The 23,132-nt window shown below is 50.0% G+C and overlaps 1 protein-coding gene across 1 annotated transcript; it reads right to left on the bottom strand.

Annotated features, from left to right (window-relative positions):
* Positions 1 to 2,905: 2,905 nt before the first annotated feature.
* On the bottom strand, positions 2,906 to 21,517 carry CNN3 (calponin 3). The gene is made up of 7 exons (XM_069967727.1): positions 21,346 to 21,517; positions 8,408 to 8,529; positions 7,681 to 7,747; positions 7,433 to 7,570; positions 6,447 to 6,563; positions 5,153 to 5,299; positions 2,906 to 5,019 (listed from the first exon to the last, which is right to left on the bottom strand). Exons 1-7 carry the CDS (start codon positions 21,400 to 21,402, stop codon positions 4,672 to 4,674), a joined length of 996 nt encoding a protein of 331 aa, XP_069823828.1. The 5' UTR covers positions 21,403 to 21,517; the 3' UTR covers positions 2,906 to 4,671.
* Between the last annotated feature and the right edge of the window lie 1,615 nt (positions 21,518 to 23,132).

Below are 23,132 nucleotides of genomic sequence, written 5' to 3'. Positions count from 1 at the left end.
TTTAAGTTCTGTGGTTTTTTTGAGGCCACCATGAATGGGTCTTCTAGTTACGACGTTAATCTGAGGAGGATTTCCAGGTATTCGATCATGTTCGCTGCACATTTGATGCTTTTCTGATGGTGAGTTTCGACAAAGATTTATCTGAGATTTTTTCAACAACAAGAATTGCAAAGGAATACATGCGGAACCTCCTGCAGAATGGACCTCCAGCCTGTAGTGCTTGACACATTAGCCCAGGTGGCTGCCTTACAAATTTAATCTAAAGACACGTTATTTTGTTCTGCCCATGAGGATGCTGTAGCCTAAGTTAAATGTGTTCTACGTCGTAGAGGACGAGGAAGGCCTTCCATCTTATAAGTTTCTGCAATGGGTGAACATATCAGTCTTGCAAGGGGAGGTTTAACTGTTTTCCTGCCAGCATTAGGACCTGCAGACTGTACAAATAAAGCTTTACGAATGTCCTCGACCCTGTTTAAGTATGTCAACACTGCTCTCCTGCCATCCAGGAGGTGAAGATTAGACGAGGAGTCTTCTCCCTTGAAGGGATTTAAAGCTAGTAAAGAAGTTTCTTGATTTAGGGTAGCTTCTCACACACCGTATCGCAGCAGATTTTATCTAAATAACTGGGCACAGCATCAAATCTGCTGCGGATCCTGTGTGTGTGAATGCAGGAAAATAGAGATACTCAATTCCATCCTTTATTCTCAAAGTAGCATCACACAGACATGTGTTAACCAGGGCAGGTTAGCCTTGCATCATCTGATGTGTGTAGTCACAACCAACTTGAGCGCTTGTGAAGGGCACATCTCCAGGGTCCATAAACCAATCAATAGGTATAATATGAACAGATTACCATCTACACGGGCCGTATAGGTGCATTAGTGATCATCATCATCATTGGACCCATTATTCTGTCTGTGCAGAGGATAATCTGTGCATGATACTCTCTACCTATAGCCGATTATTATCAGACACTAATAAGGGATATACAGAGGATGATCTGTTAATGATATTCCCTACTGCACACTAAAGCGGGATGCACCAGACATTGAGTCCAGGCGAAGATCAGCAGCAAAACCCTTTTGTTTCAGTGGAACTAATGCTGCAGGGTACATATAATGCTTCATAGTGCGTAAAACTTAGGAGAAGTCCTACGAAATTGAAAAAGTCACACAGGGGGTGCGAGAAAATAATCACGCAAACTGACACGTCGTCGCACCGCTTCCAGGTCCAGTCAACAGCAGTAGCGGCGGCGGATGTCACCTTTAGAGATGGTCGAACATCGGAAAATCGCAGCATGGCCGGGGGACTGCCTGGAATTCCAGGATTCAGCCTAGGTAATAGGCTGAATCCCGGAATTCAAGGTGGTCCCCGGGCACTCTCCTCCTTCCGCACGGACTGAGAAGACATCAGAAATCAAATGCGGCAGATTCAAGAATGTTCGAGTCTGATAGAACCTACGATTTTCCAATGTTCGATCATCTCTAGTCACCTTCTGCTGGAAGCCAGGTAAGTCACATCCCCAACTTAGCTGCAACATCACGGCCAAGCTGGGCAATTATTTGGTGTCCCACCCTGATTGGCTGATCAGGCAGTCACTCAGCCCACTATGTGACATTGCAGCTACAAGAGCTGTCTTTGCGACCTGGGAGTGGCGCTACGGGGATAGGCAAGTTTATGTCTTATTATTTTCTTCCATACCCCCTGCCTGTCAGACTTTTTCTTTAAAGCTTCTCAGAATTTCTACACAATACAGACAATAATAAACCCATTTGGCGCCAAGCGGAAATAATTTCTGATAATCACATCAAATTTCCAAGGAAACAAATTTTCAAAACATCCGTTGTCCATTGTCATCATTTCTGTTTAGCACCCCCCCCCCCCCTGCCTGCACGAGGGAAGTTACCTATTCTTCATATCTGATGCTTATAGTGTCACCTAGTGGCCACAAAAAGTCACCTGACATACTGCCAGCATAGACCACAGCAGGTATGTAAGTGACAATGTTCGGGCTCTTTCGCACACACATACATTTACTTAGAACGTAAATCTTTCCACGCTAAGCTCTTTAGTGTCCGCCGTAGCCTTGTGATCATGGCCTCAATACCACTGCCAGCTAACAGCTGTGCAGGAGGTAGGTGAGTGGACTTTCCGGAGTATTCTCCAGCCCTCAGTCACTGCACAGGACGTACATTTTCCATAAGGAGCAGGTTGCCAGGTTTCCTGTAAGATTTTTGCTGATGAACACAAATAGTAGGGGCCCTGGTTATAGAATGTGATGCGGGTTTATTTTCCAATAAAGCTGCTGTGTTTATGTCAGATTCCGAACATACCAGGAATTCATCAACCAACCAGCTGGCGATGGGCTTAAAGCTCCTACAGCGAAGCCTCAACAACCGGCCCCGTCTCCTTCACTTAGAGGCCTCCAGAACACACGGTTCTACCGGTCAGCATCACCGCACCAGTTGTACATTGTGACCATCAGACACTGAAAAAAGGCGAGAACCACACCAATATAGGAGTTACCATAATCATAATATCCATGAGATTTTGCAGGTAAGCAGCAGTGCGAGGCGATGTGCACACAGTCCTTTATAATTCAGCAGAACCAAGAGTGGGGCCGACTTATATCGGCTCATTTGGACTCCTATTACCACACACCGAATCGTAACCAAAACCAGGACACTAGACAAGCAAGTCACTGGCCTTTCCAGCGCAAAATATACCCAAATGGTTCCTAATACCCAGGACCTTATACAGACACATACAGTGCGGGCCCATGCAACCTGATAGAAATGTCTGAGAACATCGTACATATATATGTGTTGCCTTTAGTGTCAATTCTTTTGGCACCAAATGACATTGAGACGGCGACTTTGTGAACAAACAAAAGAACCAGAACAAGTTTAAATTTCAGGGGGAAAAAAATATCAAAATTTATTTATAAAAAATACATTGGGATCGGTTTATGCTGAGAAATGTGACAATAAATACACATAAAAGAAAAAGCACATCTACACGGGTACAATATGGCGGCATAATCCAAGAAGCCTCATAAGACTCATGAGCCAGGAGTCAAGAAGACATCTGCAGGGTCCCAGATTTTAGCTTTTGCTGTCAAGTTCTGTGTGGTAGAGTAAAAGACCGGGGGCTTTGTAGCCAACTCCAACAGCAGCACCAAGAGGGCAATTCTGTTCCTTTTTATAATAGCACACCGCTACCCCCGACACACACACAAATCATAACCATCCCCCCCAAAGCCGTCCGTGACCCCAGCACACATCTAACCATCAGTTGTCACGCCACCCAAGCCTGAATGAGTCTCTATTCTGGAACTCTGAGTGTGCACACGTATCAGCTGAAGGTGAGCTGGCTGTCACATCCACTAAGTAGGTACAGAAATCCACCGACCACCAGAACATTGTGTCAGATACGCGCGGTAATAAGCGATATGTAAGGACCAATTAACTCTAAAGCTGCCGTTATAATATGGAAGCAGAAAAAAGAAATAGAAGGAAGCCGACGACAGCCACCACTGACAGCTGCATACACGGGACACCCTCAACACCACTACACCGAATATCTCATTGCAAAATAAAGAACTTTTTTCCTGGCACCTTTGGGGTTTAGACATTGGATTGAACTCTGGTCCTCCTGTACGTAACGGAATGTTCGTATAATGTAACGGCAGTCAGGGGGCGGACGGCTCTGTACGTAGAGGAATGTCCGTATAATATAACGGCAGTCAGGGGACGACCGTCTTCTGACACCATGTAAAATCTAATTACTGACAAAAAGACACTGCGGATTGCAGCAAGTGTGGTGAATAGGCGACAATCACAATATACATATATACAAGTGTCATGTCTACAGGGCCCGGCAGTCAGGATTGGCACTGTTCTTATGACCAGCTGCTTCACTTCAAAGATTTATGGCTTTTAATTGCCGCTATTCACCACAAACACGAAAACAGAACCACCAATACTCTTCCATCTCACGAGCCTTATACTACGAGTCCTACACCGCCTGGAGTTACATCCCCAGTCTGGTGGGAATTGGTCCCAGTCCAGACCAGCAGACGCTCATGTTGGGGTCATACGTTATATAATTCACTAAGAACTGCATATGGAGAGAAGTGAGGCACAACCATGGCACAGACTTCATGGCACTTTGCATCTGACAGCCTTTACCCACATGATCCCACACACCCGGCTCCCATCTACAGATACCCGATGGCTCGGCACCCATACGACAGATGACAAGATCAGCGAAAAGATCAGAAAAATAGGAGGATAAAAAAAGCAACTCCATTTGGTTTATCAATGAGAACTAAAAACAAAGAGAAAGCATGGCGGCAGCATTCGATCCTGGCGTGCGCCTCTATAGGTTAAACGCTGGATCCCAATAGAACTGTACAAGTCTCCCTTCATTATTCACAGTTTCCTTTATACTTCATACACAATCGGTTGTTACGCTGCAGAACTGTCGCTCTCAGCACTAGAAGGCAACTAGGGATACAAAAGGCTGAACCAAATAAAGGAATGGACATAAGGCAGATTTCCTTTCCATATTAAAGCATAGTAGTGTCGTAAAGGAAGACGGAAATTACACAAGGCTAGCTTGGTCTTCATTGAATAAAATCAGGAACTAATACTGAGCAGAGACTGCCCTCTAGTAATCTATGCCCTGGTCGCTGTACTGGCCATTGTAATCTCTAGGGTAGTCGTCAGGGTACTCCCCTGGGTACTCGTCCGGATACTCGGCCTGGTAGTCGCTGTCACTGATTTCTGAGCCGTTGGTCCCGGTCCCCTGGCTGCCATTGTGTATGATAGGTTCTGTGGGTGCTGCGCAGTATTTGGGGTCGTACACTTGGCGCCCCAGGCCATACACACTCATTCCTTTCTGAGATGCCACTTTATTGGTTCCCATCTGTAGTGAAATGGTAGAGTTGTCCAATGGCTGCAGAATGACTTTTTGGTCGTAGATATCTCTTCTTGTTCCTGGTGCGGGCATGCCGGCCTGTGGAATGGCAGACAACAGGTCTGGTTAGTAGAAGCTCTGATGCAGCTACTGGCTGGCAGCACCTAAAGGTACTTCTCTACAGACGCAGGGTCTCCCCCTCCCCATGCGGAGGATTCAGGATGTCACTGACCTGACTGGCTCCTTTGTTTGTCCCCATCTGTAAGCTGATAGTCGTCTGGTCAAATGGTTTGTCCGTCTGCATCTTTGGGTCGTACAGATGTCTTCTGGTACCATAGGCAGTCATACCTGCCTGACTGGCACATTTGTTGGTTCCCATCTGGAAGCAAAACCGTAACATTAGAAGCTTCGATTGGAATCCACATCCATCATGTAGAAGTCACTACACGGTACTGCAGTAATGGCCACCTCATTCTGGAGGCTACAAGACCCGCAACGCCGTGACAAATGTATCTGAGCTAAGGAATGTGCGGTTCATTAGCAACACACAAAACATGGAGAATAATGGACAAAACACGTTGGGAGTTCTGGGATAAAGTGTCCAGAGAACAATAACTAAAGTGCAAATTCACCTGCCTTAATTGTTATAGAAGACACGTGCCGCTCTATTATGCACCACAGGCCTCAGTCCAATGTTTATACATCTCAGACCATATATGAATGGCTGGAGCGCTGAGTGACATCTGCTGCCGACTTGCTCAGAGGAAGAAGCAGAGAACTCCATGGGGAGACGGGTACAGGGCTCTCAGTCACTGACTAAATGGCAGCAGCCGCTGTCACGTCCATCCTTACAGAAGAGCAGGCAGGACCCATGACCGATGTCCAACAAACACCTCACTGACAACCTAACATGAACACCTGAAGCTACCGTCATGCAGCAGTGACGGCCCAGATACAACGCTGTTCATGAAGCTCAATGTGACCAGCGCCATCTGCTTCTGGATACCGCCTCCTTCACAGGCGGGAGTCAAAAACAAAATTATAAAAAGGAAAGATCTTGCATAGGATATCTTGGAATATTATTCTGCATTTTGTGTTTTCTATGTTACCTTCTAAGCCTTGAATACCATAGGTGGAGGGATACTCCGCTGTGTATGTGAAATGCTTTCTATACTTTGAAAACTCAAATAAAAAAAATTCAAACCATTATCCACCATCCTGTAAACCATATTCTGCTGGGATATCAGACCCCCAAGACCACCAAAAAGCAAGGAACGAAGAAGCTGCAGGGCTCATTATAGGTTGTGTACCTTAATAGTGTCCCTGTAAAGCAGGACCCCTCAGACATGTATGGACCACTATCTGCTGGAAGGAGCACAGGGTCAGACAGGACAGCACCGGGCTCCTCCGACCAGACCGCCATGTGACACCAACAATGCAGACACAGGGCAGCATCGGGCGCCTCCAAACAGACCGCCATGTGACACAGACACACACAGGACAGCTCCCCCACACCACAGTCCTACCTGTAACCCGATAACGCTCTGTCCGGCCTTCAGCTTATCATCATCAAACTGCCTCCTCTGCTTCTCCGCATACTTCACCCCGATGTCCACCGAGGTGTGGAAGCCTTTTGTCTTGGCCTACAAAAATAAGGGATCAGACGTTCACTGTTCTGGTCACTACAAGGAAAAAATTGACTTAAAAAGGATATGCCCTCAGGTACATCCTCTTTAATCTGACCCAGGGATAGAACAGCGGCGTCACGGGAAAGGCGCTGCCGTGGTCAGTCTTTTGAGCCACGGCCCGGTTCCAGTGTACGGCGTTGTTCTATCAACGGGTCCCAGGCAGGAGCTGAAGCGGCTATGACATGGCTCCATTGATTCTAATGAAGCCACGTCATAGAGGGGAGGGAATTCCCTCCCACTGGGGGCGGGCCAGCCTGCCTCCTGTGCTTCAGCTCCGGCCCGGGACCCGTTGATAGAACGGCGCCGTACATGGGAATCGGGCTGCAGTTCAAAAAATGGACCGCGGCACCGGCTTCCCCGTGATGGCACCGTTCTATCCCTGGGTCAGATTAAAGAGGATGTACCTGATGGTACATCCTCTAAGTTTTTGATAAAGAACCTAAAAGATTTCATCAGGACTCAAGAAGACTGACCAGCGGATCTAAAATCAGAAGCATCACTCGCCGAGCCATTCCCAGACACTACTCTATGGTGGTGCCCGGAGCATGGCTTCCCTCTACAGTGGGATGGGGGTCCCTTTTCTTCACACTGAAATCTGACAATGTATGATCTAGGGATCAGGAGGATCATATCCGTCCACAAGTAGTGATGACGCCCCAGGGCATCCATAGACATAACTGGTGTACAGATATATGGGCCAACCTGGTGCTGCCATACAGTGCACCACAATACAAAGTCATCACGGTATCGCTGAGGGCAGAAGGCGAGTCATGTGAATCATTGATACGTAACTTCACCTGGACTGAATGTATATGGAGACTCACCAGACCGGCGAGGGCCACCAGTGAGATCTGGACCTGCGTCATGTTTCCATTCTCAAACAGATCATTGGCCTCAAAGATGTCGTGCGGCTTCATCCCATAATCCTGCATGGCTTTGATGAAGTTCCCAATGTTCTCCAGCTGCAGATGAAGTAGAAGTCTTGATGAGTGCACATCACATGTATACAATAATACGGAACACAAAGTGTCAGACACTCAAGAGTCCCAGGGAGCCGTGGACCCGACCTTACCTTGTGCCAGTTTATTTTGGCTTCATTGATTTTCTTCACTGCTCCCGGCTGCAGCTTATTGATGAGACTAGAGGAGGCAAGAGACAAAGATCAAACACTCCCAAACAAGTGCCGGGCCGCTCCCCCTCTCCCCAACAACCAGGGATGCTCACTCTTCCCCAGCACACAGGCTGCTCACTTACTCCCTTATAACCAACAGGGCTGTTTGTTCACTCTGTAACATCCGCTGGAGCGCTCGCTCTCTTCCAGCACACAGACTGCTCACTCATTCGCCAACAACCACTTGGGCCACTCAGTTGTTGCTTAACAACTATCTATTTGCAGAACAAGAGCCCGTGGAGCCTCATTTAAGAGTCTCCAAACCCAGGACTAGCCAGATATTACTCTGGGAAGGACCCAGCCAAGGGGGTGGCTCCTGTAGGGAAACCACCAAAACCACCATAGTAAGTGGCCCTATAAGTCAATGTAATGACAAGGGAAAAACCAAGGCCAGGTAACTATCCACAGACAGCTGTTTCGGGATGTCACTGCATTGAGCGCTTTAACTAGCAGCCAGCAGTGTTTTCTTTGGCTGGTCTCCCCGAGATCAGTGATCTGTTTCTCTTATACCAACTATTGAGGCCACTTACTCTCTCCCAACACAAGCAGAGCTCCTGTGGTCTATATTCAACCAATAGTTCTGGAACATTCTATCAGACTCCGCAGCATAGAACTGATGTGCACTCACTGGCAGAGAATGACGCCATCTCGTAGTCCAAGCTGGAAGTTTTCTCCGATCCTCATGCCGGTGACCTCCTCGATCCACAGACGCAACTCTTCCTCTACTTGAGGGTCATATTTTTGGGCGATCTGAAAATAATAAAGCCGAACAATTAAGAGACTCACCAAGAACCTGAGCAAAGAAAAGAACAAATGATAAAGTAGACAGAATGTCCCGCAGGTGTGCTGACTCGTAGTGTATTTAAGGTCTATGGATCTGGCATCATAAGTAAGTTATAGGTATAAACAGTATTACAACAACATGGCGACAGTAGATCCAAAAAATTTGATTATCTGGCAGAGATCCGGTCTCCAGGGGCTTTCCACATCACCATGCGTCGGCATCTTAACCCTGCGTCAGCCTCTATGCATCCTCATGACATGACCAAACATCGCTGGATAGGTGTGGCCAGATACTCTCCTGCCCGGCAAATATACAATTCCGCTTCTCACTCTGCTGTATTCCAGACGGATCCCGGATGCCACTTCTATTCCAGTCTTCCATTCTGAACCACCAGTGCCGCCATATCAGTCCCCAACCTCCTACCACTACTTTGGTAACCAAACCCTCGGGAAGGAGTTTTCTCCCTGTGATGGGGCAATTGTCATCTGCCTCATAGGGGTTTTGGCCCTCCTCTGGGTCAGTAAAGTAGGTTTCCCTAGGTTGAACCTGATGGACTCTTGTCTTCTTTCAACCTCATTAACTATGTTACTATCATCAGAATTACCATAGTCTACCTAGGACGCAGGTAGCTGTTCCTACATAACACTCCCTCGGACATATCATCCCCTTCCAGGCCTCCTATGATGCACCACCTATATATCTGTTTACTATATGATACTAATACATTGGATTACCATGTTGCGTCATAGAACCAAAACCAGAATCTTTTCATTTTTAGCCTCATCATCACTCATCAGCCGACACACGAGGACCAGGCTAGTGAAGGGTTAACCATCATCTGCGAAGGTTCATGCGGTCTCTCTCGCCCGTGGACACATCTTCACCATCTCGATGAAGAGTCTTCTTTCCTCTAAACCTTTGCATGAAGTAACCAGGATGAGAACTTTCACATGAGCTCAGAGAAGAACAATCTGCTTCAAATTTGGGCGCCAGCGTTGGCTGCGTGCCCCGCGTTATAAACTTTTCCTGCACAGTTGTATGGTTGGGAAGTCCAGAATCTCTCCATAAAAGGTTGCAGCTCTGTATTGGGTGCACGTACAGGGCCCCGGTCCGACCCCGCACAGGTCACAAGGATCAAACATATCATCCACATTAATATTCCACCAGCTTGGCCAGGAACAGCCTGAACCCCCACTAAACATCAAAAGCCATGTCTGGACTGAGGCAAGAAGAGCACAAAAGTAAGAACAAGATGGATTTCACTGGAGGCTGGATGTCCACATCTCCCCGATCTGCAGCTTCTGAACATGCAGGTATCTACAATACCAGATGCAAACACCTGGCAGGCCCAAAGTGATGCTGAGTGGCCTGTAGGGGGCAGTTCTGCATCCATGTAAGAGGTGGGAAGATTGTAACACCAGAGATGGAGACCAACAGGTTTATTGGTTTCCATCCAGCAAGTGCAATGTTCTCCTCTGTCCTCACACCTGAGTTTTTGCACAGAAAGTTTCATCACTGTGGAAATGCGATTTCTCTACTTCTGACATTGGCGCAGATTTACACGTGGAATTCCTTTAGAAAACATGAACACTATGTATCAGATCCCAGACCTTCACATTAATTATACCACGCAGAGAGATCAATTCCAATAACTCCAACCAGCAAGACCCCCCCCCCACTCGCCTTCACCGACAAACACACACACACACACGTCAAGATGTGAGGAGATTCAGTACATAGAGGACACCTGTGGTGTTATACAGAATATATACAGGACATGTTGTGAGGAGATCCCATATAGAGACCAAGAAGCAGGATCCATCACCAAGACCAAGCAGAGACAAAGTGTAGTCACAGATCACAGCTCTGTACTGATGGGAAGGAGATCAGAAGATAGTAAATGGCAGGTAAGGTCCCCTTATATAGGGACTGACTGATCATTACTGATTTCAGGACCAGACAGTCATATGAACCACAGCCATCTCCATTGTACAGACGTACAGCAACAGCAAACATCTTCCAAATATTTAGTAAATCTGGAATCCCTGCTCCCCCACCCAAAGAATAATGTCACATGTCCCACTCTGCGCTCCCTCCCAATGTTCGGCTTGTGTTAGGATCCTGAAAAGACGTTCCGTAGTGGAAAGTAAAAATGCAAGAAGCGTTCCAAACAACGCCTTGACCTAAGCCTGCAGATCTCGCTATATTCTGCTCGGTTTTACTGTTTCCTTTTTTACGCGTAACAATCAAGTCTCTACGAGAATCCTCAGGGGGTTGAGAAGGCTAGGCGCAAACGGACAGTAATGTCAGCAGGTCGTAAACCAGTGGCTGCGGCAGATCATCATCATTGAGACAGCGGCGGCGGAGAGAAACTGAGAAGCAGCATGTCTTGTGGTTGGACCCTCCAGTTCCCCTTCATATCAGAACAATATGAGCTACGGCATCAGGAGAACATGGAAGCATCTGCCACAGCTGAGGTGCCAGCCAGATCCTCCATTACTCAGCAGTCTGCATCTCTGGGGATGAATGAGTCTTGTGTGCCTCCACGTACAATTGTCTGAATTCACAGCAAATTATATGGCTATAAATCGCAACAGAGGACAAAGAGCTAGATAAATATTCTGAAACATCCAACAGGTGCGGCAATGAGGAAGACTATGGGATCAGGTCTCACAATAACCTGAGGTGTAGGCCCTATGTGCTGTCCCGAGGGGTATCTGATAACCCGAGCTGTAGGCCCTATGTGCTGTCCCGAGGGGTATCTGATAACCCGAGCAGTAGGCCCTATGTGCTGTCCCGAGGGGTATCTGATAACCCGAGCTGTAGGCCCTATGTGCTGTCCCGAGGGGCATCTGATAACCCGAGGTGTAGACCCTATGTGCTGTCCCGAGAGGCATCTGATAACCCGAGCTGTAGGCCCTATGTGCTGTCCCGAGGGGTATCTGATAACCCGAGCAGTAGACCCTATGTGCTGTCCCGAGAGGCATCTGATAACCCGAGCAGTAGGCCCTATGTGCTGTCCCGAGGGGTATCTGATAACCCGAGCTGTAGGCCCTATGTGCTGTCCCGAGAGGCATCTGATAACCCGAGCTGTAGGCCCTATGTGCTGTCCCGAGAGGCATCTGATAACCCGAGCTGTAGGCCCTATGTGCTGTCCCGAAGGGTATCTGATAATCCGAGGTGTAGACCCTATGTGCTGTCCCGAGAGGCATCTGATAACCCGAGCTGTAGGCCCTATGTGCTGTCCCGAGGGGTATCTGATAACCCGAGCTGTAGACCCTATGTGCTGTCCCGAGGGGTATCTGATAACTCGAGCTGTAGACCCTATGTGCTGTCCCGAGAGGCATCTGATAACCCGAGCTGTAGACCCTATGTGCTGTCCCGAGGGGTATCTGATAACCCGAGCTGTAGGCCCTATGTGCTGTCCCGAGGGGTATCTGATAACCCGAGCTGTAGGCCCTATGTGCTGTCCCGAGGGGCATCTGATAACCCGAGGTGTAGACCCTATGTGCTGTCCCGAGAGGCATCTGATAACCCGAGCTGTAGGCCCTATGTGCTGTCCCGAGGGGCATCTGATAACCCGAGCAGTAGACCCTATGTGCTGTCCCGAGAGGCATCTGATAACCCGAGCAGTAGGCCCTATGTGCTGTCCCGAGAGGCATCTGATAACCCGAGCTGTAGGCCCTATGTGCTGTCCCGAGAGGCATCTGATAACCCGAGCTGTAGGCCCTATGTGCTGTCCCGAAGGGTATCTGATAATCCGAGGTGTAGACCCTATGTGCTGTCCCGAGAGGCATCTGATAACCCGAGCTGTAGGCCCTATGTGCTGTCCCGAGGGGCATCTGATAACCCGAGCTGTAGGCCCTATGTGCTGTCCCGAGGGGTATCTGATAACTCGAGCTGTAGACCCTATGTGCTGTCCCGAGAGGCATCTGATAACCCGAGCTGTAGACCCTATGTGCTGTCCCGAGGGGTATCTGATAACCCGAGCTGTAGACCCTATGTGCTGTCCCGAGGGGTATCTGATAACCCGAGCTGTAGACCCTATGTGCTGTCCCGAGAGGCATCTGATAACCCGAGCTGTAGACCCTATGTGCTGTCCCGAGGGGTATCTGATAACTCGAGCTGTAGGCCCTATGTGCTGTCCCGAGAGGCATCTGATAACCCGAGCTGTAGACCCTATGTGCTGTCCCGAGGGGTATCTGATAACTCGAGCTGTAGACCCTATGTGCTGTCCCGAGAGGCATCTGATAACCCGAGCTGTAGACCCTATGTGCTGTCCCGAGGGGTATCTGATAACCTGAGCTGTAGGCCCTATGTGCTGTCCCGAGGGGTATCTGATAACCCGAGCTGTAGGCCCTATGTGCTGTCCCGAGGGGCATCTGATAACCCGAGCTGTAGGCCCTATGTGCTGTCCCGAAGGGTATCTGATAACCCGAGGTGTAGACCCTATGTGCTGTCCCGAGGGGTATCTGATAACCCGAGCAGTAGGCCCTATGTGCTGTCCCGAGAGGCATCTGATAACCCGAGCTGTAGGCCCTATGTGCTGTCCCGAGAGGCATCTGATAACCCGAGCTGTAGGCCCTATGTGCTGTCCCGAAGGGTATCTGATAATCCAAGGTGTAGACCCTATGTGCTGTCCCGAGAGGCATCTGATAACCCGAGCTGTAGACCCTATGTGCCGTCCTGAGGGGTATCTGATAACCCGAGCTGTAGACCCTATGTGCTGTCCCGAGGGGTATCTGATAACCCGAGGTGTAGACCCTATGTGCTGTCCCGAGAGGCATCTGATAACCCGAGCTGTAGACCCTATGTGCTGTCCCGAGAGGCATCTGATAACCCGAGCAGTAGACCCTATGTGCTGTCCCGAGAGGCATCTTATAACCCGAGCTGTAGGCCCTATGTGCTGTCCCGAGAGGCATCTGATAACCTGAGCTGTAGGCCCTATGTGCTGTCCCGAGAGACATCTGATAACCCGAGCTGTAGACCCTATGTGCTGTCCCGAGGGGTATCTGATAACCCGAGCTGTAGACCCTATGTGCTGTCCCGAGAAGCATCTGATAACCCGAGGTGTAGACCCTATGTGCCGTCCTGAGAGGCATCTTATAACCCGAGCTGTAGGCCCTATGTGCTGTCCCGAGGGGTATCTGATAACCCGAGGTGTAGACCCCATGTGCTGTCCCAAGGGGTATCTGCTGCATTGTTCCTGCCCTCACAAGCATGTATTCGCTCTGGTCCTGGTAGCACTTGGGTTTGGCCAAAGATGCTGAACCCAGACATTTTGACAGGTTTGCTCAACACTAGGTAATACCAACATGCAGACTGCCATGTGCTTCTGCCTTCTGCCATGTCCAGATGATACAGAGAAAACTGCAAGGATAGGTCATCAAAGTACAAAAGGGGGCACACATTGGTGGTCTGCTTGCCAGGATTTTTATGTCTCTTCCCTGGTATATGATACGGCCAGGATAACAGTCTCTGACATACAACATGAACAGGATAAGTGTTTTTGTAGTATGCGTCATGGACAGTTCTCTCAGCTCTTGGGGGTTTGGCGATTAATTAAGCAATATCAGATTTCAGTTTTTTTACATTTCCATCATTCCTGTATTTCTGGATCGGGTATTGTAGGTTCTATCTTGTTCATCTCTTTACTTTCCTCATCCTCTTAGCAGAATCCTCTGGTTTCCTTGTTCCGGTAACACATTCCAGGCCTCCAGTCCCGGAAGTTGCAGAGACTTCACAACATTAGGGATGCATAGCGCAAAATCCAGCCAGCCCTGTGTTCCCCCTCACAAGCCCCTGGAGGATGCTGGGGGTTGTGCTCTTTTGTGCAGAGACAAATGTAAATCTATCACCCTGGGAATTATCGGGTTATCGATCTCTGGTAAATAATTAAAGACAAGAAAAGGAAAGAACACAAGGCGGAGGAGGGGGGGGGGGAGCTTTACATGACAGTATTGTGGGTGACCAGACACTCTCAGGGTATCCCAGACTGAGAAAAAGATTTACACCTCGTGTCCTGCAAAGCCAAAGACATAGCGGCCATGAACAGCTCTGACAGGAGACAGGTAGTGACCCCAGGAATGGACGATTGTCCCCTTTACTTCAGGTCAGATTTTCCACTGCTGCATCACCGGAAGTTCTGGGGCAGTGAGCGTTCAGTGCTGACACAGCCCACCCATCCCCCCTCTTATCTATGACACCTTTACTGCTGCTCATTGACTCCTGACATCACCAGTCAGCAAAGACAATGGCCGCTATGTCCCAACAGATCAGGAGAATTCTCAACGGTGGCGACCAGGAATCCGGGTAAAACGTTTATAAAGCAAACATGACACGACGCACAAAGATCGGACCTAGAAAGACTAGTTCACAGCACCAGGAGAACGTCACATGACCAGAGGCAAACACACCGGCCCAAAGGCACAACCTACTACAACTCCCACCATGCAGGCAGAAAGTATGGATGACCATCAGTCACGGAGGGAACACTGGCCTAAAAAGAAGCTTAGAATCCTTCCTGCCCGATCATCCCCTACTGGGTCACCCCAACATCCTCTATCGCCTCACCCCACCATCATCCCCTACTGTGTCACCCCACCATCCTCTATCGCCTCACCCCACCATCATCCCCTACTGGGTCACCCCACCATCCTCTATCGCCTCACCCCACCATCATCCCCTACTGGGTCACCCCACCATCCTCTATCGCCTCACCCCACCATCATCCCCTACTGGGTCACCCCAACATCCTCTATCGCCTCACCCCACCATCATCCCCTACTGTGTCACCCCAACATCCTCTATCGCCTCACCCCACCATCATCCCCTACTGGGTCACCCCAACATCCTCTGTCGCCTCACCTCACCATCATACCCTACTGTGTCACCCCAACATCCTCTATCGCCTCACCCCACCATCATCCCCTACTGTGTCACCCCAACATCCTCTATCGCCTCACCCCACCATCATCCCCTACTGTGGCACCCCACCATCATCCCCTACTGTGTCACCCCAACATCCTCTATCGCCTCACCCCACCATCACCCCCTACTGTGGCACCCCAACATCCTCTATCGCCTCACCTCACCATCATACCCTACTGTGTCACCCCAACATCCTCTATCGCCTCACCCCACCATCATCCCCTACTGTGGCACCCCACCATCCTCTATCGCCTCACCCCACCATCATCCCCTACTGTGGCACCCCACCATCCTCTATCGCCTCACCCCACCATCATCCCCTACTGGGTCACCCCAACATCCTCTATCGCCTCACCCCACCATCATCCCCTACTGGGTCACCCAAACATCCTCTATCGCCTCACCCCACCATCATCCCCTACTGGGTCACCCCAACATCCTCTATCGCCTCACCCCACCATCATCCCCTACTGTGGCACCCCAACATCCTCTATCGCCTCACCCCACCATCATCCCCTACTGTGGCACCCCACCATCCTCTATCGCCTCACCCCACCATCATCCCCTACTGTGGCACCCCACCATCCTCTATCGCCTCACCCCACCATCATCCCCTACTGTGGCACCCCACCATCCTCTATCGCCTCACCCCAACATAGTCCCCTACTGTGTCACCCCAACATCCTCTATCGCTTCACCCCATCATCCCCTACCGCCTCCCATTAACCCCTATTGTCTCATCATAGGGCTGGCCTTTTAATCATGAAGAAAAAAAACAAATATGGTCTTGGTTAACCAATCGCATTTCCTTCAGGTCAATTCGGTTTTTAACGCAATCTACCCCGCTCATCTGGCACCCACAGGAGCCAACTACACACACCAGTGGGAAGGGGAGAGAGGCCAGCCGGCCGGCACAGATCAGGGGGACGGGGAGAGAGGCCGGCCGGCACAGATCAGGGGGACGGGGAGAGAGGCCGGCCGGCACAGATCAGGGGGACGGGGAGAGAGGCCGGCCGGCACAGATCAGGGGGACGGGGAGAGAGGCCAGCCGGCCGGCACAGATCAGGGGGACGTGGAGAGAGGCCGGCCGGCACAGATCAGGGGGACGTGGAGAGAGGCCGGCCGGCACAGATCAGGGGGACGGGGAGAGAGGCCGGCCGGCACAGATCAGGGGGACGGGGAGAGAGGCCGGCCGGCACAGATCAGGGGGACGGGGAGAGAGGCCGGCAGAGTCTTTGTGCTTTAGGCTGTGGAGACAATGCGATCAGTGTGCGGCAGCCGTGGCGTGGGACGTCTCCGCTGCCCAGAAGCCGTGAGGTAATGCCCCAGGAATGTGCGGGGGGAGGTTTACCCCTGAATTTTCCCAGACTACGAAGGAGGAGGAAGATGATGAGGAGGAACATAACATGGATGTTGATGATGAGAAGGATGAGATCCAAGTGACAAGACTGGAAAACAATGGAAAATATCTCCTCTATACACTGACACCCCCGTATACCTCCTCTATACACTGACCCCCCCGTATACCTCCTCTATACACTGATCCCCCCGTATACCTCCTCTATACACTGATCCCCCCGTATACCTCCTCTATACACTGATCCCCCCCGTATACCTCCTCTATACACTGATCCCCCCCGTATACCTCCTCTATACACTGATCCCCCCCCCGTATACCTCCTCTATACACTGATCCCCCCGTATACCTCCTCTATACACTGATCCCCCCGTATACCTCCTCTATACACTGATCCCCCCCCGTATACCTCCTCTATACACTGATCCCCCCCGTATACCTCCTCTATACACTGATCCCCCCCTGTATACCTCCTCTATACACTGATCCCCCCCATATACCTCCTCTATACACTGATCCCCCCCCCGTATACCTCCTCTATACACTGATCCCCCCCGTATACCTCCTCTATACACTGATCCCCCCCATATACCTCCTCTATACACTGATCCCCCCCTGTATACCTCCTCTATACACTGATCCCCCCCCATATACCTCCTCTATACACTGATCCCCCCCCCGTATACCTCCTCTATACACTGATCCCCCCCCGTATACCTCCTCTATACACTGATCCCCCCGTATACCTCCTCTATACACTGACCCCCCCCGTATACCTCCTCTATACACTGACCCCCCCGTATACCTCCTCTATACACTGATCCCCCCGTATACCTCCTCTATACACTGATCCCCCCCCGTATACCTCCTCTATACACTGATCCCCCCGTATACCTCCTCTATACACTGATCCCCCCCGTATACCTCCTCTATACACTGATCCCCCCCGTATACCTCCTCTATACACTGATCCCCCCGTATACCTCCTCTATACACTGCCCCCCCCGTATACCTCCTCTATACACTGATCCCCCCCCCGTATACCTCCTCTATACACTGATCCCCCCGTATACCTCCTCTATACACTGCCTCCCCCGTATACCTCCTCTATACACTGATCCCCCCCCCGTATACCTCCTCTATACACTGATCCCCCCCCCCGTATACCTTCTCTATACACTGATCCCCCCGTATACCTCCTCTATACACTGATCCCCCCCCCCCATATACCTCCTCTATACACTGATCCCCCCCCCGTATACCTCCTCTATACACTGATCCCCCCCCCCCGTATACCTCCTCTATACACTGATCCTCCCCGTATACCTCCTCTATACACTGATCCCCCCCGTATACCTCCTCTATACACTGATCCCCCCCGTATACCTCCTCTATACACTGATCCCCCCGTATACCTCCTCTATACACTGATCCCCCCGTATACCTCCTCTATACACTGATCCCCCCCCCCCCCCCCCCGTATACCTCCTCTATACACTGATCCCCCCGTATACCTCCTCTATACACTGATCCCCCCCCCGTATACATCCTCTATACACTGATCCCCCCGTATACCTCCTCTATACACTGATCCCCCCCGTATACCTCCTCTATACACTGATCCCCCCCGTATACCTCCTCTATACACTGATCCCCCCTATACCTCCTCTATACACTGATCCCCCCGTATACCTCCTCTATACACTGATCCCCCCCCCGTATACCTCCTCTATACACTGATCCCCCCCGTATACCTCCTCTATACACTGATCCTCCCGTATACCTCCTCTATACACTGATCCCCCCCCCGTATACCTCCTCTATACACTGATCCCCCCCTTATAACCTCCTCTATACACTGATCCTCCCGTATACCTCCTCTATACACTGATCCCCCCCCCGTGATACCTCCTCTATACACTGATCCCCCCCCGTATACCTCCTCTATTACACTGATCCTCCCGTATACCTCCCTCTATACACTGATCCCCCCCTGTATACCTCCTCTATACACTGATCCCCCCCCGTATACCTCCTCTATACACTGATCCCCCCCGTATACCTCCTCTATACACTGATTCCCCCCCCGTATACTCCTCTATACACTGATCCCCCCCTATACCTCCTCCTAGTACACTGATCCCCCCCGTATACCTCCTCTATACACTGATCCCCCCCGTATACCTCCTCTATACACTGATCCCCCCCCGTATACCTCCTCTATACACTGATCCCCCCCGTATACCTCCTCTATACACTGATCCCCCCCCCGTATACCTCCTCTATACACTGATCCCCCCCCGTATACCTCCTCTATACACTGATCCCCCCCCCGTATACCTCCTCTATACACTGATCCCCCCCCCGTATACCTCCTCTATACACTGATCCCCCCGTATACCTCCTCTATACACTGATCCCCCCCCCGTATACCTCCTCTATACACTGATCCCCCCCCCGTATACCTCCTCTATACACTGATCCCCCCCGTATACCTCCTCTATACACTGATCCCCCCCCCGTATACCTCCTCTATACACTGATCCCCCCCCATATACCTCCTCTATACACTGATCCCCCCCGTATACCTCCTCTATACACTGATCCCCCCGTATACCTCCTCTATACACTGCCCCCCCCCGTATACCTCCTCTATACACTGATCCCCCCGTATACCTCCTCTATACACTGATCCCCCCCCGTATACCTCCTCTATACACTGATCCCCCCCCCGTATACCTCCTCTATACACTGATCCCCCCCGTATACCTCCTCTATACACTGATCCCCCCCCCGTATACCTCCTCTATACACTGATCCCCCCCCCGTATACCTCCTCTATACACTGATCCCCCCCCGTATACCTCCTCTATACACTGATCCCCCCGTATACCTCCTCTATACACTGATCCCCCCCCCCCCGTATACCTCCTCTATACACTGATCCCCCCCGTATACCTCCTCTATACACTGATCCCCCCTATACCTCCTCTATACACTGATCCCCCCCGTATACCTCCTCTATACACTGATCCCCCCGTATACCTCCTCTATACACTGATCCCCCCCGTATACCTCCTCTATACACTGATCCCCCCCGTATACCTCCTCTATACACTGATCCCCCCCCGTATACCTCCTCTATACACTGATCCCCCCGTATACCTCCTCTATACACTGATCCCCCCCCCCGTATACCTCCTCTATACACTGATCCCCCCGTATACCTCCTCTATACACTGATCCCCCCGTATACCTCCTCTATACACTGCCCCCCCCGTATACCTCCTCTATACACTGATCCCCCCGTATACCTCCTCTATACACTGATCCCCCCCCCGTATACCTCCGCTATACACTGATCCCCCCCCCGTATACCTCCTCTATACACTGATCCCCCCCCCCGTATACCTCCTCTATACACTGATCCCCCCCCCCGTATACCTCCTCTATACACTGATCCCCCCCCCGTATACCTCCTCTATACACTGATCCCCCCCCCGTATACCTCCTCTATACACTAATCCCCCCCCCGTATACCTCCTCTATACACTGATCCCCCCGTATACCTCCTCTATACACTGATCCCCCCCCCCGTATACCTCCTCTATACACTGATCCCCCCGTATACCTCCTCTATACACTGATCCCCCCGTATACCTCCTCTATACACTGATCCCCCCGTATACCTCCTCTATACACTGATCCCCCCCCGTATACCTCCTCTATACACTGATCCCCCCCCGTATACCTCCTCTATACACTGATCCCCCCGTATACCTCCTCTATACACTGATCCCCCCCGTATACCTCCTCTATACACTGATCCCCCCCCGTATACCTCCTCTATACACTGATCCCCCCGTATACCTCCTCTATACACTGATCCCCCCCCGTATACCTCCTCTATACACTGATCCCCCCGTATACCTCCTCTATACACTGATCCCCCCCGTATACCTCCTCTATACACTGATCCCCCCCCGTATACCTCCTCTATACACTGATCCCCCCGTATACCTCCTCTATACACTGATCCCCCCCGTATACCTCCTCTATACACTGATCCCCCCCCGTATACCTCCTCTATACACTGATCCCCCCCATATACCTCCTCTATACACTGATCCCCCCCGTATACCTCCTCTATACACTGATCCCCCCCGTATACCTCCTCTATACACTGATCCCCCCGTATACCTCCTCTATACACTGATCCCCCCCCGTATACCTCCTCTATACACTGATCCCCCCCGTATACCTCCTCTATACACTGATCCCCCCCCCGTATACCTCCTCTATACACTGATCCCCCATATACCTCCTCTATACACTGATCCCCCCCCGTATACCTCCTCTATACACTGATCCCCCCCGTATACCTCCTCTATACACTGATCCCCCCCCCCCGTATACCTCCTCTATACACTGATCCCCCCCGTATACCTCCTCTATACACTGATCCCCCCCCCCCCGGTACAGTGGGCGGGGTTACCTTGTTCTTGACCTCGGCGGAGAGCCCGTATGCCGGTCCCCGGTTGAAGTTGGCCATGTCGGATGTGTCTGACCCCCGTGTCCGGTGGATGTGTCCCGTGTATCTCCCGTGTCCGGTGTCCGGATTCTCCTCACAGATGCAGAAGCTTCTAGTGACTGGAGCGGAGTCACGAGGGACGGGGAGGGGCGTGAGCTCCGGTTAGGGGCGGGGGGAAGACACCTCAGCCAATAAGAACGAAGGGCGGTAAAAATAGGGCGTGGCACAAAGTGAAAGCGGCATCTGATTGGCTGACACCTCGCTGAGATTCTGGATTATTTGCTGGAAAATAAGACTTTCCATCCTTAACCCCTGCACAGCCGGATCCGAGAGAAGAAAGGAGGGGGGAGGGGCGAGAGGGGGAGGGGCGGGGCTGACCGAGAGCGACCGATCAGAAAACACGATGTATACGTATATGTATATATAATCCGTAGCGGGACGGCGCTCGTTATCCAAATCACTCTTATACCAAAGCAAATGTTCACGTAAGAAATGACTGATCTGCAGACAATCGGTCCCACCCCCCAAATATACAGCAGCTAAATCTGTGATATATAATTACTGTACAGTATAGCAGCATGTGGTATATAATGTATAGTAACTGTATAACCCTGATAACACAGCAGCTGGATATGTGATATATAAGTTACTGTACAGTATAGCAGCATGTGGTGTATAATGTATAGTAACTGTATAACCCTGATAACACAGCAGCAGCTGGATATGTGATATATAAGTTACTGTACAGTATAGCAGCATGTGGTGTATAATGTATAGTAACTGTATAACCCTGATAACACTGCAGCAGCTGGATATGTGATATATAAGTTACTGTACAGTATAGCAGCATGTGGTGTATAATGTATAGTAACTGTATAACCCTGATAACACAGCAGCTGGATATGTGATATATAAGTTACTGTACAGTATAGCAGCATGTGGTGTATAATGTATAGTAACTGTATAACCCTGATAACACTGCAGCAGCTGGATATGTGATATATAAGTTACTGTACAGTATAGCAGCATGTGGTATATAATGTATAGTAACTGTATAACCCTGATAACACAGCAGCTGGATATGTGATATATAAGTTACTGTACAGTATAGCAGCATGTGGTGTATAATGTATAGTAACTGTATAACCCTGATAACACAGCAGCAGCTGGATATGTGATATATAAGTTACTGTACAGTATAGCAGCATGTGGTGTATAATGTATAGTAACTGTATAACCCTGATAACACTGCAGCAGCTGGATATGTGATATATAAGTTACTGTACAGTATAGCAGCATGTGGTGTATAATGTATAGTAACTGTATAACCCTGATAACACAGCAGCTGGATATGTGATATATAAGTTACTGTACAGTATAGCAGCATGTGGTGTATAATGTATAGTAACTGTATAACCCTGATAACACTGCAGCAGCTGGATATGTGATATATAAGTTACTGTACAGTATAGCAATCAGCATGTGGTGTATAATGTATAGTAACTGTATAACCCTGATAACACAGCAGCTGGATATGTGATATATAAGTTACTGTACAGTATAGCAGCATGTGGTATATAATGTATAGTAACTGTATAACCCTGATAACACAGCAGCTGGATATGTGATATATAAGTTACTGTACAGTATAGCAGCATGTGGTGTATAATGTATAGTAACTGTATAATCCTGATAACACAGCAGCAGCTGGATATGTGATATATAAGTTACTGTACAGTATAGCAGCATGT

The sequence above is a fragment of the Dendropsophus ebraccatus genome, chromosome 4, assembly GCF_027789765.1.
Source record: "Dendropsophus ebraccatus isolate aDenEbr1 chromosome 4, aDenEbr1.pat, whole genome shotgun sequence".
NCBI lineage: Eukaryota > Metazoa > Chordata > Amphibia > Anura > Hylidae > Dendropsophus > Dendropsophus ebraccatus.
This window is presented reverse-complemented; position numbering and strand designations above follow the sequence as displayed.